Genomic DNA, 16,136 nt, shown 5'->3' on the forward strand with positions numbered 1-16,136 from the left:
ATCCTGAAAACCTTTTGAAAATGCGTTAAGCTCCTTTTTTAAAATCCACGTTTTAAAGACCTTTCGGAGGCCCTGGGTTTTTTAATCCTTTTAAAAATCCAAATCGAGTATTCCTTTTAAAAGTCCTTGCTTTGAAGGTCTTTCGAAAGTCCTCGATTCCTTTTCAAAATCCGCTATTTAATTGACTTTCTTGTCGATTATGGAGTACTTTAAGAAGTCCTTTGAAAAATCCTGGACTCCTTTGAAAAATCGACATTCAAAGAATCAGTTTAAAAATTGATGTTTTTGTATTTAAGAGTTCTAACCCTCCATTTAATATTCCACATTTAAGAGACCTTTAAAAGGTCCTGGATTCCTTTTAAGAACCCACGTTTGGGGGACCTTCAGATAATCTTAAAGAAAAATCACATTCAAAAAATCCACATATAGAGCTCTTGACATATTTTAATCTCCCTATCCTCATTCACATCAAGAGGTCCTAAAGTGGTCCTACTTTTTTTACGTTTTGATGCCTTTAAGAGGTCCCAGATTCTTTTAAATGTTTCCTACAAATCCGTGTTTTTAAAGCCTTTTTTATGAGATCTTGAAATCTTTTTAAAAGTCCACGTTTTTAAGGCTTTTATGAGTTTCCTTTTAAAATTCCACGTTTTTAAGGCTGAGTTCCTGGAATCCTTTAAAATATACAAGTTTTTAAAAGATTCTGGATTTCTTCAAAATTCAGGTTTTTAAGGCCTAGGAGGTCCAGAATTTATTTTAAAAATCCACGTCTTAAACGATGAAGATTCAAATCCTCGCTTATACTTTAAAGTCCTTTAAGATATTCTAGAATCCTTTTAAAATCAAAAAAAAACCTGAAATTCTTTTCAAAAATCCACTTTTGAAGGCGTTTACTAGATTCAGGATTTCTTTGAGAAGTCAATGTTTTAAAAACCTTTCGGAGGTCCAGAATTCTATTTAAAAGTCCTTGTTTTGAAAGTCTTTCGGAGGTTCTGGATTCCTTTTCAAAATCCACTATTAAATTGACTTTCTTGGCGATTATGGAGTACTTTAAGAAGTCTTTTGAAAATCCTGGACTCCTTTAAAAATCGAAAAAAATTATGTTTTTGGAGGTTTTTAATATTTCCATTTAATATTCCTAATTTAAGAGACCTTTAAGAGATCCTGAACTCCTTTTATGAACCCACGTTTGAGAGACCTTCAGATAATCTTAACATCTTAAAAAATCACAATCAAAAGGCCCTGGACTAGTTAAAGATATCCACATATACAGCTCTTGACACATTCTAACGGCCCTATTCCCATGTTAGGAATCCACATTAAGAGGTCCTAAAGTGGCCCTAGACTTATTTTAAAAATACATTTTTGGGCATCTTTTAATGGCCCTACCCTCCTATTAAAATCCACATTTTAGAGCCCTTCTATTGGACTTTTAGTGGTATTAGATTCCTTCCGAGAGTCCACCATTTAAAGACCTTAAAAATCCCTTTCAGAATCCTCGTGTAGAAGTCGTAAAGTGAACCTATACCTCTTAAAAAATCCACATTTGCAGGCCTTTACGGCTAGACACCTTTAAAAGTAAATCGAGGACTATCAAGGATTCGAGGCAATCAAGTGGTCCATATTTCCTTTCAAAAAAATCAATTTTTTTCAAATTTTCGTTAAAAAAATTAAATATTAATTTTAAAAAAATAATCTGAATATTTGTATTGAGGTATTTAAGAGTTCTTGGACTCCATTTAATATTCCACATTTAAGGAACCTTTAAGAGGTCCTGAACTCCTTTTATGAACCCACGTTTGAGAAACCTTCAGATAATCTCAAAATCTTTTAAACATCACAATCAAAAGGCCCTGGACTACTTAAAAAATCCACATATAGAGATCTTGACACATTCTAACGGCCCTATCCCCATATTAAGAATCCACATTAGGAGGTCCTAAAATGGGCCTATTTTTTTTAATATCATTTTTAGGGATCTCTTAATGGGCCTACCCTCCTATTAAAATCCACATTTTAGAGTCTTTTTATTGAAGTTTTAGTGGTATTAGATTCCTTCTGAAAGTCCACCATTTAGAGACCCTATAACTAACCCTTTAAGAATCCGCGTTTAAAAGTCGTTAATTGAACCTATATCTCTTATAAAATGCACTTTTGGAGGCCTTTACGGCTAGACACCTTTAAAAATCGATATCATCATTTTTGGGCATCTTTTAATGGACCTCCCCTCCTATTAAAATTTTAGAGTATTTTTATTGAAGTTTATGTGGTATTAGATTCCTTCTGAAAGTCCACCATTTAGAGACCTTATAACTCCATTTAAAAATCCAAGTTTTGAAGTCGTTAATTGAACCTAATATCGATCGACGCTTAGCAAGGATTCGAGGCAACCATATTTCCTTTCAAAAAAATAATAAATAAATCAATTTTTTTTTTTAATTTTCGTTAAAAAGAAATCAAAAATTAATTTTAAAAATAATCTGAATATTTTTATTGACCTACAAGTTAAATACTGCATTTTCCTCAACCCACAATAGAAAAATTTCAAGAGTTTTTTGGTTTTTCAACTCATGCTCCAGGATATGCGATATTTTTAGGTATTTTAGCCAAATATATTTTTATTGGCACATAAACCTACATATGAAAATGCACATATTTAAACAAACATTTTGACGTACATGAAACACCGAACACACACACACACATATTGTATTACAAAAATTTCAAACCACAACAACACATACTCACACTACCCGACGATAACAAATTCAGAGGAAGATTCTCATCACCGACCGAAAAAATCAAATTCCTAACTTGTTGCCAAATACAAAATGTTTGCCCAGCTGACTTGCTATGGCTTCCTCGAAGCCTGTTGAATTTATTATAAAATTTTTATTAAAATTCCATTAAAATACAATATTTTATTTAAAATAATTTATTAAAAATAAAAATAATATTTATAAAAAAAGGAGAATGAACTTTTCATGTGGTGATTGACTTTTGAAAGTGATGTCGGTTGGCACAGCAACAACCGAAAAGTGTCAAATGTTGTATGGGTCAGTGTTTTTTGCTGTCCGGCTCTAAAAAATGTTTTGCATTTAATTTTGAATAAATTTTATTCAAATGCATATTGTTTGGCAAAAGTTCATAACAAAGTGGCCAAATTTGTTATGGTATCTATGAGGAAAAATAGACAAAAATATTTAAATACCTGGCAACAGAGAAATGAGAGAAAATGGAGATATTGCACGATTTTTAATGGCTCCTTGAAAAAAGAAAACCTTACTAAAATTCCGCAGTAGCTTTACAAGATTTTTGTTATGGACAGAAGACCAGTCAGAGGATTTCGAACTGTCAGGAAACTTTTTCAATTGTTCGAAAGCTTTTTAAGGGCCGTGAAATAGACAGATTATCCTCATGGACATTCATACGATCGAAAAAATGAAAAATGCATTTTTAATTCGCCTAAAAGTAGGCTTTATATTTAATAGCAGTGGCATTATATCATATTTTTAACCCCAGCAATCAATATGGCTAGAGAGGGTATATATCATTGAATACGGCCAGTGTACTTGATACGGGGAGGTACTTGATGGAGTGAACTGATATTCTCTATTTTCTCACCTGACTTAGCACTGATGCAAATATTAGGATTTGCAAAGTTGGAGCAAAATGGGATTATCCATTCTCTTTCTGTGCAGTAAAATATTTCTTTGAACATTTCGATCTTTTGTGAAGAAGGTACTAGAAGGAGAGGACCGATATTGCCCATCTTCGAGTTCGTTCTAAGTTTGATAGTAATATTACGATGTACCAAGTTTGGACCAAATCGGATACTCCCTTTGAGAGTTATCGTGCGCTCCAGACAGCCAGACAGGCGGACGTAAATCGCTAGATCGATTCTAAATGTCCTGAAACGGATTTAGTCCAAAGCGATCTAGGGTCTAAAAAAACCCTCTCTAGCCATATGGCTGGGGGTATAAAAACCATGGACTTCTGCAAAAAGCCAAGTTATTTACAAGTCTTAGACTTCTTTTGAAAGACGAGGTTTTAGAGGTTTTAGATTCATTTAAAAATACAAGTTTTTGGAGATCCTAGACCTCTTTTTAAGTTTCTGATTTTAGAAGTTCCTAGACCCCTCTTGAAATCCACCGTTCCAAACTCTAAAACCAGATAAAAAATCTATATGTCTTAGAGGTCCTCATTTAAAAAATGTATTCTGTTTAGAGGTACGAGACACCTTTAAGCACGAGACACGGTTAAAGTGGCCGTAGATTCGTTTAAAAATACGCGTTGCTATACTTTTTTGGAAATCCTTTTTTTTTATTTTTTATTTATTTATTATTATGTTTTTGTTTGTTTTGAAGTCCTACGACAAGTATCCACACTTTTAGATGTCCTAGAGCTGTTTAAAAATCCCAGATTCTTAGAGGCCATGCACTTCTTTTGAAAGGTCCAGTTTAGGGGTTGTATATCCATTTAAAAATAACCATTTCTTACAGGCGCTAGACTCCTTTAAAAGTTGAAGTTTCCTAGAGGTCATAGATTCCTTGAAAAGCTAAGGTATAAGAGGTCCAATGCTCATCGAAAAATACACAGTTTTATGGGTCGTATACTTTTTTAGAAATCTAGTGGATTTCTTTTATAGATTTCCGTTTTCGAGGTTTGGAAGTCCAAAACCTATTTTATAAATCGGCGATTTTTAAGGCCCGTAAGATGTCCTGGAATCCACGTTTTTAAAACCCTTAATAGATCCTAGAGTTCTTTAAAAAATCATCGTTTTGAAGGCCTTTAATAGGTCCTTTAAAGGACTTAAGGAGATCCTGGAATCCTTAAAAAAATCCACGTTCTAAAACCCTATATAAATCCTGGAATCTTTTAAAAAACCAACGTTTGGAAGGTCTTTAATAGGTCCTGGATTCCTTTTAAAGGACTTCAGGAGATCCTGGAATCCTTAAAAAACACCATGTTTTTAAAACCCTTTATAAATCCTGGAATCCTTTAAAAATCAAAGTTTTGAAGGCCATATTCATGGATTCCTTTTAGGAGATCCTGGAATCCTTTTGAAAATCCACGTTTTTAAGACCCTTAAGAGATCCTAAAATCCTTTTGGAAATCCACGTTTTTAAAGCACTTAAGAGATTCTGGAATCCTTAAAAAAAAACAACGTTTTGAAGGCCTTTAATAGGTCTTGGATTCCTTTTAAAAAACTTTATGAGATCCTGAAATCCTTGAAAATATCCACGTTCCTAAAACCCTTAAAAAATCCTACAATCACTTAAAACATCAACGTTTTGAAGGCCATTAGTAGGTCCTGGACTCCTTTTAAAGGCCTTAAGGAGATCCTGGAATTCTTTTAAAAATTCCCGTTTTTTAAAAAAGTGAAGAGATCCTGGAATTCTTTTAAAAATTCCCGTTTTTTAAAAAAGTGAAGAGATCCTGGAATTCTTTTAAAAATCCACGTTTTTAAGACCCTAAAGAGATCCTGGAATTCTTTCAAAAATCCACGTTTTTAAGACCCCGAAGAGATCCTGGAATTCTTTTAAAAATCCACGTTTTTAAGACCCTGAAGAGATCCTGGAATTCTTTTAAAAATCCACGTTTTTAAGACCCTGAAGAGATCCTGGAATTCTTTTAAAAATCCACGTTTTTAAGACCCTGAAGAGATCCTGGAATCCTTTTAAAAATCCACGTTTTTAAGGCCCTTAAGAGATACTGGAATTCTTTTAAAAATCCACTTTTTTATAACCCTTAAGAGATTTTGAAATCCTTCTAAAAATCTACATTTTGAAATCCTTTTAAAGCTCCTGGATTCTTTTAAAGGACTTTAGTAGATCCTGGAATCCTTTTAAAAATCCATGATTCCTGGAATCCTTCAAAAAATACACGGAATAACAAAAAAAATTTTAAGTTTATTTTAATTTAATAGAAAGGACACTTATGTATATTTCGTCCCCAATAAGTGAAATTAATTTTAAGACTTTTTACCGTTATTGACAAACAAAGAGGGTCCTTCGGGACAAATTTTCTCCATTATAAGATAATACCTTACCCCTCTCCCTCTTGGTGAAACCTCATCATGAATTTTAAAACATGAAAAAAAAATATGCTTTTTAAACTTTTTTTTAGTTATGTTTACGGTTTTAAGCGGCATAATTAATTTTAAGATTTTTTATTGTTGTTGGAAAATGATATGTATTTGGCCGAAGAGAAGTAATCTCCTAATTACTTTTCTCAATCCAAAAAAATATTTCGGCTATTCCTCAAGAATCTAGAAAATACAATTTTTTATATTTTACACATTACATTTGAAGATAGTGTTTTCGAGCCTTCATTTAATTTTAAGATTTTTATTTTTTCTGAATATACAATAAGGACCTACCAAAGTATATTTTCTCCATTATAAGCTGGTATCGCCAACCTTTTATTCATGGCAAGAACGTCCAAGCAAATGTAAGAACTAAATTGAAAATATAATTTCTTGATATAATTAAAAAGGTTTTGTTTTTGTAAATGTGGTTTTGAGCGAGTAAAATAATTTTAAGATTTTATGTTGTTGTTAGTAAATAAAGAGGACAGCTTAAGCTTAATTTCGTTCCTTACAAGTTACTCCCTCCCTTCTTTCCTTCGATCCAATATAGAAAATACCATTTTTTATATATTTTTACACATTGCATTTGAAGATAGGGTATTCGAACTTTCCATTATTTTAAGATTTTTATTTTTTCTGAAAATAAAATAAAGACTTATGGTATATTTCCGCCGTTATCAGTTTTTGTCGAAATCCATTCCTTCATGGCAAAAACGTCCGAGTAATTGGTAGAATCCCATTGAAAATATTAGTTTTTCGATATACTACAAATGTTTTGTTTTGGAAATGTGGTTTTGAGCGAGTAAAATAAATTTAAGATTTTTTATTTTGTTCGCAAATAAAGGGGACGGCATATGCTACATTTCGTCCCCTATATGTTATCATCTCCCTTCTTTCCTTCATCATGTAAATCTGTCATCGAATATAAAGCATTTATTCGCAAGAATCTAGAAAATACAATATTTTTATATATTTTTACACATTACATTTGAAGATTTGAAGATTAAATTTTAAGATTTTTATTTTTTGTAAAAATACAATAAGGACCTATTAAGGTATAATTCCGCCATTATAAGTTACTATCGATATCCTCTCCTTAATGACAAAAACTGTCCGAGCAATTGAAAGAATTCCATTGAAAATATTTTTTCCGATATTCTTAAAAAAATTAGGTTTAAATAAATGTGGTTTTGAGCGATTAAAATAATTTTAAGATTTTTTTGGCAAATAAAGGGGACGGCATAAGCTACATTTCGTCCCTTATAAGTTACCTTCTCCCTTCCCTGCATCATCATGTAAATCTCTTAACGAATGTAAAGCAATTATTCCCTTGAATCTAGAATATACCATTTTTTAATATGTTTACACTTTGCATTTGAAGATAGAGTTTTTGAGCTTTCAATTAATTTTAAGATTTTTATTTATTCTGAAAATATAATAGGGACCTATTAAGGTATATTTCCGCCATTATAGGTTATTATCGATATCCTTTCCTTCATGGCGAAAACGCGCGAGCAATCGGAAGAATTGCATTTAAAAAGGTATTTTCCGAGATACTTAAAAAAGTTTTGGTTTTGATAAATGTGGTTTTGACCGAGTAAGATAATTTTAAGAATTTTTGTTGTTATTTGCCAGTAAAGGGGACAGCTTTGTCTTAATTTCGTTCCTTATAAGTTGTCACCTTCCTTCTTTCCATCATCATGTAAATCTCTTCGAATGTAAAGCACTTATTCCCTAGAATCTAGAAAATGCCATTTTTGATATATGTTTACACTTTGCATTTGAGGATAGGCTGTTCGAGCTTTCAATTAATTTTAAGATTTTTATTTATTTATTTTTTTTTTTTGAAAATACAATAAGGACCTAATAAGGACCCTATAAGGTATATATATAAGTTATTATCGATATCCTCTCCTTAATGGCAAAAACTGCCCGAGCAATTGGGAGAATTCCATTGAATATGGTATTTCCAAGGTACTTAAAAAAGTTTTGTTTTTGCAAATGTGGTTTTGAGCGATTAAAATAATTTTTAGATTTTTTATTGTTGTTGGCAAAGAAAGGGGACGGCTTAAGCTTAACTTGGTCCCTTAAAAGTTATCATCTGACTTCTTTCCTTCATTGTGTAAATCTCTCAACGAATGTAAAGTATTAATTCCCTAGAATCTAGAAAATACCATTTTTTGATATAGTTTTAAGCACTACATTTGAAGATAGGGTGTTCGAGCTTTTAATTAATTTTAAGATTTTTATTTTTTGTGAAAATACAATAAAGACCTATTAAGGTATATTTCCGCTATTATATGTTATTATCGATATCCTTTCCTTCATAGCAAAAACGTTCGAGTAATTGGGAGAATTCCATTGAAAATTGTATTTTCGGAGGTACTTAAAAAAGTTTTGTTTTTGTAGATGTGGTTTTGAGCGATTAAAATAATTTTAAGATTTTTTCTTGTTATTGGCCAGCAAAGGGGACAGCTTAAGCTACATTTCGACGCTTATAAGTTATCACCTCACTTTTTTCCTTCATCATGTAAATCTCTCAACGAATGTAAAGCATTTATTCCCTAGAATCTAGAAAATACCATTTTTTGATATATTTGAAGATAAGGTGTTCGAGCCTTCATTTAATTTTTAGATGGTTTTGAGCGATTAAAATAATTTTAAGATTTTTTGTTGTTATTGGCCAGAAAAGGGGACAGCTTAAGCTACATTTCGACGCTTATAAGTTATCACCTCACTTCTTTCCTTCATTATGTAAATCTCCCAACGAATGTAAAGCATTTACTCCCTAGATTCTAGAAAATACCATTTTTTGATATATTTGAAGATAAGGTGTTCGAGCCTTCATTTAATTTTTAGATTTTTATTTTTTCTGGAAATGCAATAAGGACCTATTAAGGTATATTTCCGCCAGTATAAGTTATTATCGATATCCTCTCCTTCATGGCAAAAACACCCGAGCAATTGGAAGAAATTAATGGAAAATATCATTTTCCGATATACATAAAAAAGTTTTGTTGTAGAAACGTGGTTTTGAGCTCGTAAAATAATTTTAAGATTTTTTGTTGTTATTGGCAAATAAAGGGGACAGCTTGAGCTTAATTTCATTCCCTACAAGTTATCACCTCCCTTCTTTCCTTCATCATGTAAATCTCTCATCGAATGTAAAGGATTTATTCCCTAGATTCTAGAAAATATAATTTTTTTATATATATTTTACACATTATATTTGAAGATAGGGTTTTTGAGCTTTCAATTAATTTTAAGATTTTTATTTTTTCCGAACTTACAATAAGTACCTATTACGATATACTTCCTCCATTATAATTTTTTATCGACATCCTTTTATTGATGCCGAAAACGTCCAAGAAATTGGAGGAATTCGAGTGAAAATATTAATTTTTCGATATATTTAGAAAGTTTTGTTTTGGAAATGTGGTTTTGAGCGATTAAAATAATTTTAAGATTTTGTTGTTGTTATTGGAAATTAAGGGAAGGGCTTAAGCTTAATTTCATTCCTTATAAGTTACCCCCTCCCTCATTTCCTTCTTCATCTAAATCTCCCAACGAATATGAAGCAATTATTCCCTAGAATATACCATTTTTTCGATATATGTTTACACTTTGCATTTGAAGATAGGGTTTTTGAGCTTTTAATTAATTTTAAGATTTTTATTTTATGTGAAAATACAATAAGGATCTATTAAGGTATAATTCCGCCATTATCAGTTTTTGTCGAAATCCCTTCCTTCATGGCGAAAACGTCCAAGAAATTGGAGAAATTCAAGTTAAAATATTAATTTTTCGATTTACTTAAAAAAGTTTTGTTTTGAAAATGTGGTTTCGAGCGCGTAAAATAATTTTAAGATTTTTTTGTTGCTGTTGGCAAATAAAGGGGACAGCTTAAGCAACATTTCGTTCCCCATAAGTTAGTACCTCACTGCTTCCCTTCATCATGTAACGAACGTAAACGTATTCGCATGAATCTAGAAAATACCATGTTTTGATATATTTTTAACATTACATTTGAAGATAGGGTGTTCGAGCTTTCAATTAATTTTAAGATTTTTATTTTTTATGAAAATACAATGAGGACCTATTAAGGTATAATTCCGCCACTATCAGTTTTTGTCGAAATCCTTTCCTTCATGGCGAAAACGTCCAAGAAATTGGAGAAATTCAAGTTAAAATATTAATTTTTCGATTTATTTATAAAGAAATTTGCTAAATTCTGATATATTTCAGACATTTTTTGGGTACCAGCAGACATAATAATTTTAAAAATAAAATACTCGTTTTAATTTTTATTAAAATTTTATATTTCAATGTTTTTATTTTTAACAAAAAAATAAACACATTTGTTTTTTTTTCTATATCCAAGTAATATACTTAAAATTAAAATCATGGAGCAAAACAAAAATAAAAGGAAAGGAAATTAACTAAGCCTATTCACAAGAGAGGTACAAGTCTTCATGGCTAAGGAATCAGTGATTACCACACAACTCTGGGTAATGTGTAAGGTAAGCTGGTATTGGTGTTTGGGTGATTAGGGCATTAAACGGGCGGAATTTTTTACCATCCTCGAAGGATGTTCTTTACATTTCTACATTTTCTCTCTTCTCTTCTCATTTTTTTGGTAAATTCATCAATAACAAAATTTCATTTAATTAACATTTTTTTTTTAATTTATAATTAATTACGACTGTATAAAAATCCATAACAATTTCATACAAAAATTAATAACAATTATATTATATATATTTATATTTATTTATATAGTCAAAAAAAATTATGTAATAAATAATAAATACCAGACCCATGTCCGGCGTTTGGTTTTTTGGTTTTAAAATCAAATTCTTGTTGTTGTTGTTGTTGTTGTTTTTTTTTCTATTTCTTGGCGGCCCAAGAAAAATATTTTCTTTGGCAACCAAAATTTGGGGGAGGGGACTTTGTTTTTTTTTGCTAAGGGAGGGACGGGAAGCTATACACAGTATTTCTTATGCCTCTCTTAGGCATACATTTTCTCAATGACATCTTCGTATTGCTTGTTGACAACATTACGTTTGACCTTCAAAGTGGGTCCCAGCTCACCGGTTGGAATGGAGAAGTCATGTGGCAAGATGGTGAATTTCTGTACCTTCTGGGCATTGGAAATGGAATGTTTGTTGGCGCGCTTAATGGCATCTTCGATGGATTTGAACACCTTGGGACAGGGGCCGGCATTCAGGATGTCGCTGAGGGTCTTGTGATTGACACCCAAAGATTTCATCCACATCAGGGACTCGTGGGTCAGTTCATCCAAAGGAGCACCGGTATCCTTGTCCATTTCGGTCTGTGGGCAAAAAAATTGAAAATTATTAAATAATCCCGTCCTCATTTCTCTTGACCACAACTCACCTTAATTGTCACCAACACAGTCAAATATTTACGTTGTTCACCAACCAGGAAGGCATTGGACAGACCATCACATTCCTTCTTGATCAAGTTTTCAATGTGTACGGGAGGAATATTTTCACCACCGGCCGTGATGATGATTTCCTTGGAACGGCCAGTAATGTAGACATAACCCTTGTCATCGACATAACCCACATCGCCGGAGTGCAACCAGCATTCATCATCCAAAGCCTCTTCGGTCTTTTCCTTGTTATTGATGTAGCCCATGAAGACGTGGCGACCACGAATGCAGATCTAAGGAGAGAAAAAGAGGGGAAATATTGTTAAAGAATATTTTTTCCAGGACCCTAAACGTGTTTTTTTTAAGGAATATTTTTTCAAGGACCATCAGAAACGTTGATTTTTTAAGAATATTTTTTCAAGGACCATCAGAAACGTGGATTTTTTAAAGAATATTTTTTCAAGGACCATCAGAAACGTGTATTTTTTAAAGAATATTTTTTCAAGGACCATCAGAAACGTGGATTTTTTAAAGAATATTTTTTCAAGGACCTTTAGGGCAAGAAACGTGGATTTTTTTAAAGATTTTTTTCCAAGGACCTTTAAGGCAATAAACGTGGATTTTTTAAAGAATATTTTTTCAAGGACCATCAGACCAAGAAACGTGGATTTTTTAAAGAATATTTTTCCAAGGACCTTTAAGGCAAGAAACGTGGATTTTTTAAAGAATTTTTTTCCAAGGACCTTTAAGGCAGCAAACGTGGATTCTTTAAAGAATTTTTTTCCAAGGACCTTTAAGGCAACAAACGTGGATTTTTTAAAGAATTTTTTCCAAGGACCTTTAAGGCAACAAACGTGTATTTTTTTAAGAATTTTTTTCCAAGGACCTTTAAGGCAACAAACGTGGATTTTTTAAAGAATTTTTTTCCAAGGACCTTTAAGGCAACAAACGTGGATTTTTAAAGAATTTTTTTCCAAGGACCTTTAAGGCAACAAACGTGGATTTTTTAAAGAATTTTTTTTCCAAGGACCTTTAAGGCAACAAACGTGGATTTTTTTAAGAATTTTTTTCCAAGGACCTTTAAGGCAACAAACGTGAATTTTTTAAAGAATTTTTTTCCAAGGACCTTTAAGGCAAGAAACGTGGATTTTTTAAAGAATTTTTTTCCAAGGACCTTTAAGGCAAGAAACGTGGATTTTTTAAAGAATTTTTTCCAAGGGCCTTTAAGGCAAGAAACGTGGATTTTTTAAAGAATTTTTTCCAAGGACCTTTAAGGCAAGAAACGTGGATTTTTTAAAGAATTTTTTTCCAAGGACCTTTAAGGCAACAAACGTGGATTTTTTAAAGAATTTTTTTCCAAGGACCTTTAAGGCAACAAACGTGGATTTTTTAAACAATTTTTTCCAAGGACCTTTAAGGCAACAAACGTGGATTTTTTAAAGAATTTTTTTCCAAGGACCTTTAAGGCAACAAACGTGGATTTTTTAAACAATTTTTTCCAAGGACCTTTAAGGCAACAAACGTGGATTTTTTAAAGAATTTTTTTCCAAGGACCTTTAAGGCAACAAACGTGGATTTTTTAAAGAATTTTTTTCCAAGGACCTTTAAGGCAACAAACGTGGATTTTTTAAAGAATTTTTTTCCAAGGACCTTTAAGGCAACAAACGTGGATTTTTTAAAGAATTTTTTTCCAAGGACCTTTAAGGCAACAAACGTGGATTTTTTAAAGAATTTTTTTCCAAGGACCTTTAAGGCAACAAACGTGGATTTTTTAAAGAATTTTTTTCCAAGGACCTTTAAGGCAACAAACGTGGATTTTTTAAAGAATTTTTTTCCAAGGACCTTTAAGGCAACAAACGTGGATTTTTTAAAGAATTTTTTTCCAAGGACCTTTAAGGCAACAAACGTGGATTTTTTAAAGAATTTTTTTCCAAGGACCTTTAAGGCAACAAACGTGGATTTTTTAAAGAATTTTTTTCCAAGGACCTTTAAGGCAACAAACGTGGATTTTTTAAAGAATTTTTTTCCAAGGACCTTTAAGGCAACAAACGTGGATTTTTTAAAGAATTTTTTTCCAAGGACCTTTAAGGCAACAAACGTGGATTTTTTAAAGAATTTTTTTCCAAGGATTTTTGTAAAGAATTTTTTTCCAAGGATCTTTAAGGCAACAAACGTGGATTTTTTAAAGAATTTTTTTCCAAGGACCTTTAAGGCAACAAACGTGGATTTTTTAAAGAATTTTTTTCCAAGGACCTTTAAGGCAACAAACGTGGATTTTTTAAAGAATTTTTTTCCAAGGACCTTTAAGGCAACAAACGTGGATTTTTTAAAGAATTTTTTTCCAAGGACCTTTAAGGCAACAAACGTGGATTTTTTAAAGAATTTTTTTCCAAGGACCTTTAAGGCAACAAACGTGGATTTTTTAAAGAATTTTTTTCCAAGGACCTTTAAGGCAACAAACGTGGATTTTTTAAAGAATTTTTTTCCAAGGACCTTTAAGGCAACAAACGTGGATTTTTTAAAGAATTTTTTTCCAAGGACCTTTAAGGCAACAAACGTGGATTTTTTAAAGAATTTTTTTCCAAGGACCTTTAAGGCAACAAACGTGGATTTTTTAAAGAATTTTTTTCCAAGGACCTTTAAGGCAACAAACGTGGATTTTTTAAAGAATTTTTTTCCAAGGACCTTTAAGGCAACAAACGTGGATTTTTTAAAGAATTTTTTTCCAAGGATTTTTGTAAAGAATTTTTTTCCAAGGACCTTTGAGGCAAGAAACGTGGATTTTTTAAATAATTTCTTTTCAAGGACCTTTGAGGCAAGAAACGTGGATTTTTTAAAGAATATTTTTTCAAGGACCATCAGACCAAGGACCATCAGATTTTTTAAAGAATATTTTTCCAAGGACCATCAGTTGAAGATACGTGGATTTTTTAAAGAATATTTTTCCAAGGACCTTTAAGGACACTAACGTGGATTTTTTAAAGCATTTTTTCCCAAGGACCATCAGACCAAGAAACGTGGATTTTATTTAAGAGTTTTTTCCAAGGACCTTTAAGGACACTAACGTGATTTTTTAAAGAATATTTTTTCAAGGACCTTTAAGGCAAGAAATGTGGATTTTTTTAAAAAAAAATTCAAGGACCTTTGAAGACAACCCTTGGCTATCTTACCTCCATAAATTACACATTGTTCTTTCCCTCAATAGCCCCTTGCCTTTTTACCTATATTTGTATATTCTTGTGATTTTTTTATCAATTTACTCACCTCGCCATGACCATTGTCATCCTTGTTGATGATTTTGGTTTCACAGCCACCCAATGTCTTGCCAATGGAGGTCAATTGTGTGGTATCGGGCAAGCACAGCGAATGGCAACCGGCTGTCTCAGACATACCGAAAGCATCCAAAATTTTCATATCCAAACTGAGGAAATATTTTTTGGTTTCTGGGGACATGGGAGCGGCAGCACTGACCAATGTAATGACACGATCCAAACCCAAGGCTTGTTTGACCTTGGACATGACCAACGATTTGGCAATCTTGTAACGGAAGCCGCCATTTTTGCTGGAAATGAAGAGGCAATTAAATATTAGTTTAAAAATTAGTTTCTGGTCCAGAATGATTCTGCAAAATCACGAAGTATGAGGAAGTTATGAGGCATTATTTTATCCTAGAAGTCTTTCTAGCGGTATATGAAAAAATCTGATTAGATCTCCAAGGGTTCTTCAAAAGGTTTAAAAATGGCGCCCAATCAAACAAATGATCCACAATCCTCAAAAATAATCGCAAATCTATCAAATGGCGCCCAATCAAACTAATCGAAGATATTGGCTTCTCTCTGTTCTTGTAGAGATACTCCTCCTCTTGCTCCTTCCATCAACCTCGCCTTAAAACCTCAAATGTTTGGCAGAAAATATCCAAAATGCTCATCTAAATTTTATATGTATATGACTATCTGACTATCTACTCCGCAAGAAAGCCATGGACGTTGCGGCTAGCAGCAATAACTGTAAAAGCAACAAACACACCGAAAGTAAAGAGAGCAATTTAAAACCGCAACATGAACATCAGCTGTCATATGCAAATGACGATGGTTGGTTATGCTGTGTCGAGCCATCTGAAGGATATACAAATATCTTCTTTGAACTCTCCAGGAAAAAAAAACCACAGCCAGGGAAGTTCTGGATGCCCTCTACTACTCCGCTACATCACTGCATATGGAGCTGCTCTCATACATCTTAAAGCCAGCTGGACGACATGCCTCCACCTACCACGTGTCATTTGCAGTTTACTGAAATGTCACGAACTTCGTTTAGAGGTAACTGCTAGCTAAGTGCAGCTAACTATTTGCTGCGGAGATGGAAGTTTGTGTGGTGGTGGTGCGGTGGTATTCCGATTTAAACTTCCCCAGCTTTGTGGGAAACATGGAAAAATTTACATCTTCCTCGGCTTGAGTTTTCTCTCCGAAACTATTTCCATAAACTATGTATTTTGAATGTGTGAGTGTGTGTGTGTGTGGAAGAGCTAAAAGGAATTCCTCTGATGTTCCCATTAAAATTCCATAGGAGTTTCCCAAACACAACGAAGTATGTCCTTGGTAGTGTTGCTGTGCAGCAAGGATAAATTGAATTCACAAACAAACACACACACATAGA

General features: G+C 32.6%; 1 protein-coding gene across 1 annotated transcript in view; it reads right to left on the minus strand.

Moving 5' to 3' along the window:
• Positions 1–10,472: 10,472 nt before the first annotated feature.
• Positions 10,473–16,136, minus strand: part of LOC101898324 (very long-chain-fatty-acid--CoA ligase bubblegum) — a 33,564-nt gene continuing 27,900 nt past the window's right edge. Inside the window, exons 6-8 of the mRNA XM_059129532.1 lie at positions 14,748–15,045; positions 11,486–11,776; positions 10,473–11,420 (exon numbers count right to left, since the gene is read on the minus strand). Coding sequence (XP_058985515.1) covers positions 11,097–11,420; positions 11,486–11,776; positions 14,748–15,045 — 913 coding nt within the window. The 3' untranslated portion in view covers positions 10,473–11,096. The remainder of the gene's footprint in view (positions 11,421–11,485; positions 11,777–14,747; positions 15,046–16,136) is intronic.

The sequence above is a fragment of the Musca domestica genome, unplaced genomic scaffold, assembly GCF_030504385.1.
Source record: "Musca domestica strain aabys unplaced genomic scaffold, Musca_domestica.polishedcontigs.V.1.1 62, whole genome shotgun sequence".
Lineage (NCBI taxonomy): Eukaryota > Metazoa > Arthropoda > Insecta > Diptera > Muscidae > Musca > Musca domestica.